Here is a 3729-nt window from a genome sequence, read left to right on the forward strand (position 1 = left end):
GAGGGCTGTTTGTGCGGCGGCGCGGCTGACGTGGCGGCGGCTGTCGGATTGCCAGATTCTTTTGTTTTCAGTTCCTTTGCTTGTGCTGTTGTTTCTAGCTTTGGTACATTAGGGTTCGAGAGATTTTCAAGATTGCATTTTCGTCATATGATCTCATATATGTATGTAATATGTATGTATGTGTATCTATAAATTGTTATAAAAAAAATAAAATTTTGTAGTACATTAATAAATAAACAGTATTTTCAAAAATATTCAAAACTTTTCAATTTTTCCAAAAACAAAAGTGAGTCTATTTTTTACCAAATAAAATTTTAACTTTATAAATATTACCTTTTTAAATTCAACTGATATGATTGACATTCCGATATTATACATATCAATTTTTTATTTAATAGAACGTATACGTCATCATCTACGTCATCATTAAAATAATGATATAGATGTTGACAGATTTAAAAATGAAATGTCGGTAATTAGATTTAAAAATGATAAATTTTATAAAATTAATATTTTTTTCGAATATAAAGAATGAGTTCGGGTTTTTTTTTTTTTAAAAAAAAAGAGTTTAGTTTTTTTAATGAAAAAATTGAAAAGTTAATGTATTTTTTGTGATTTTCTCAAAAGAAAATTACTATTTTAAAATTAATTTTATTACTACCCTTTACTAAATTATTTTTATTTCAATACACCGCACACACGTGTACACACATATATATAGGCGCATATATAGACATAATATTCATACAGACATCAAAACGGAGATGCGTTGTCATGTCACGTGATCTTAATGATATCCGATTGGAGCAGGAGCCTCCTTAAGTTCATGTCCTTGGAATTGAATGTCCTGCGCATATGGACCCGAATATTAACGAAATCTGCAATTAAGTCCACATCATATGAAAAATTCCTAACAAAAAAGGGAAATCAGAATTTCACCATACCGAAGCATAATGGTTAATGTCACGGTGGTGAGCTTCGTCGGCCCTAATGACGAATACAACGTCCCGGAGAGTTGCGTCGTTAGGCAACCTCCAATAGTCGATGGCAATGGCCGGCGCAGGGACGTTTTCGAATTTTCCGTTGTCCAAATCTTCGAGGAATTCGGTATACGAATTCACCGCCTCCTCTTCCAAGTATCCGACGATCCGATGAGCCAATTTCGGAGAGAGTACATAGGCTAAGAAGTATACATTGAAGAATACGCCTTGCACCGCAAAGACTAGAGCTCTCTCGTGCCTTACCAAAAGTATGTAGAATAACGTTCAAGGCAAAACGTGAATATTTTTTATAAGGAATGGAAAGGATATTATAAACTATATCATTCAAGCTTTCGATCCAACTATATCTTCGAAAAGAACGAAAAAGTCCGGGTGAATGTCCCTCTCCATGTTTAGATTTAAACCCAGAATAAAAATATGTTTTGCATATTTTCTTACTACTATATCATCTAATTTTGAGTTATATATATATATTAAGAGATACTTACTTTGATTTCCATTCTTTAGAGAAATATTCCCAAAGGGTTAAATAGTATGCAAATATACAAAACATTACTTGTGACTGATTCTTGAATGAAAGCATTTGGGCAGTGTAAAAGAGTGTTTATGATTGTTGTAACCGAATTCCCAATCATTGAATAATTTTGAAAAAAATGTGATTCTAACCGAGATTTATCAATTGAAAATAAGATTCTTGTAACTAAATTCCCGATCATCAAAGAATTTCGAAAAAAAAGAACGCGATTTTAACCTAGATTTATCTAAAAAAAACGTACATGAATCCGATTCCTTAATTTATTTATAGAAGAAAAAAAATTCTTGAAACTTGAGGTTTGGATGGAAAATGTATAGAAATACCATTTGGGTTGAGAGAGTTCGATGAAGGTCATGAGGTGCATTCGTTCGTTTTCGGCTTCTTCAAGCAAAGCTTTGATCCAACCGCCGCTGTGTTCGAACCTTCGCAAAGACTTGCAATGCAAAAGCATCCCTCCGACCATTCCCGGAACCGCAGCTACTGTCTCTAACAACATCGCATGGCACATATGCCTCCTCTACATATGTATATAAACACACATAGGCAAAATGGGTTTTAAGGTGCTTTGGATTATTAAAGAAATTTTGATCTCGAGGGGACATTTAATTTGATATAGAACCTGGAAAAATAATTGGACCGGGATTTTGAGCGTTTGGACCGTCCAGTATGCGAATTTATCTGCGAAATTGGACGGTTTGTGGTGCTTGGTCACGTCAATTGACACGTCCGGTTTGTATGAATCCCATGGCTGCAAAAATCATTCAACTGTTATTCAATATGACCCAAATTTTGAAAACTGAAGACCGAAAAATCAATTTTTTGATTCGATCACATATGCCAAAGTAATTTAGAAAAATCTCAAACGGATAAAATATCAATATGTATACATATATATACCTGAAAACAATTCCACTTCCAAGCTGAACCATCCGGTTTGGTAAGCTTAACCGGAGGCACACCCCAATAAGTGGATATGACTTTGCCGTCGGCGGTACGGACAGAATTTTCCGGCAGTTGTTTTCCAGAGTCCCGCGAGGATGACTCGGAACTCGAAAACCGAAAAGCCGAGGTGTGGTTGATGTTTCCCAATATGTCCGGTCCGGATACCAAACCGGATCGTACGGAAGTCGATATCACCGGTCGGAGATTTCCGTACAGCGACCTGCACATTCTCGCGGTTGCGACGTGGCCCATTACGATCAACCGTGGTTACAAAAGCAAAAATCGAGAAATACCGGGCCAAAATGAAAACTCATAAAAATATAGGGCACTTGGATTTTTTGATGTCTTGTGGTTTCTAAGATCGGTTTTGTTGTGTCGGAAGATGGATTGAGAAGAACAACAAATTTATATGTGTGTGTGAGAGAGAGAATAACAAATTGGAATAATATTCATATATTTTTTCTTGAAAGGTGAAGAAGAACAACAAATAGAGAAGAGAAGTTAAAATCTAAAAAGACAACATATGGAAGTCAATGAAGAACGAACCTTTGACACGTAATTTTGATTAATGGTTTGATAGGACCGGGGAGAGTTTTTAATAGGGTCGGTCCATTAAAAACATAATATCATATCAAAATTAAAAAATAAAATTACAAATAAATTCAAACACATATAAAATATATAATATATCAAATACAAACGATATTCAAAATTTGAAATTCATAATATAAACATCCTACATCAACTCAAATACAAATACAAATATGATTATAATTTACTACACTCAAATATATTTAAAATTCAAAATTCAAAAGATTATAAGTTATAAATATTCATATTTAAAAAATTTAAAATCATAAATTTCTATATATAAAAAAACTTCGTTAAAACCTTGTAAAATTAATCATTCTAAACCTCTATACCAAATTATTTCTTTATTTAATAATATTAATACGGATCGGATCGGATTAGAAACGACGGATAATTCAGTTTTAATATCTGTATCCGCTTTATATCCGATAAATATTTTGAAACAAATATTCATATCTTATTTGTAAACTCTCTATATACGAATTTTTGATTCGGATACAAATCGAATAAAAATCTATTCAGATTTTTTTGAATATTATGTCCTTCGTTTCATATTTTTAAACATGAAACAAAACAAAATAAATGTAAACAAAGAAAAAGTCAAACCCTGGGAATATGTGACGTAAGTCCATTCGTCAGCGATTAAACTGAGTCAGCAGG

The 3729-nt window shown here is 33.1% G+C and overlaps 1 protein-coding gene across 1 annotated transcript; it reads right to left on the reverse strand.

The window, feature by feature from the left end:
* Nucleotides 1-635: 635 nt before the first annotated feature.
* LOC104814432 (ubiquinol oxidase 3, mitochondrial) lies at nucleotides 636-2936 on the reverse strand. Its single transcript, XM_010542472.2, has 5 exons — nucleotides 2434-2936; nucleotides 2156-2284; nucleotides 1860-2053; nucleotides 945-1239; nucleotides 636-847 (listed from the first exon to the last, which is right to left on the reverse strand). The coding sequence occupies exons 1-5, from the start codon at nucleotides 2728-2730 to the stop codon at nucleotides 788-790; spliced, it is 975 nt and encodes a 324-aa protein (XP_010540774.1). The 5' UTR covers nucleotides 2731-2936; the 3' UTR covers nucleotides 636-787.
* Nucleotides 2937-3729: the final 793 nt, after the last annotated feature.

Source organism: Tarenaya hassleriana, unplaced genomic scaffold (genome assembly GCF_000463585.1).
Source record: "Tarenaya hassleriana unplaced genomic scaffold, ASM46358v1 Cleome21, whole genome shotgun sequence".
Taxonomy (NCBI): domain Eukaryota; kingdom Viridiplantae; phylum Streptophyta; class Magnoliopsida; order Brassicales; family Cleomaceae; genus Tarenaya; species Tarenaya hassleriana.

Excerpts from the sequence above, each read along its gene's own strand:
- LOC104814432 (XM_010542472.2), bottom strand. The coding sequence starts at position 2,730 with ATGGGCCACGTCGCAACCGCGAGAATGTGCAGGTCGCTGTACGGAAAT. Across the intron at positions 2,285-2,433 it reads GGAAGTGGAATTGTTTTCAG|CCATGGGATTCATACAAACC; the intron begins GTATATATATGT and ends TGATTTTTGCAG. Across the intron at positions 848-944 it reads ACATTAACCATTATGCTTCG|GACATTCAATTCCAAGGACA; the intron begins GTATGGTGAAAT and ends CCATATGCGCAG.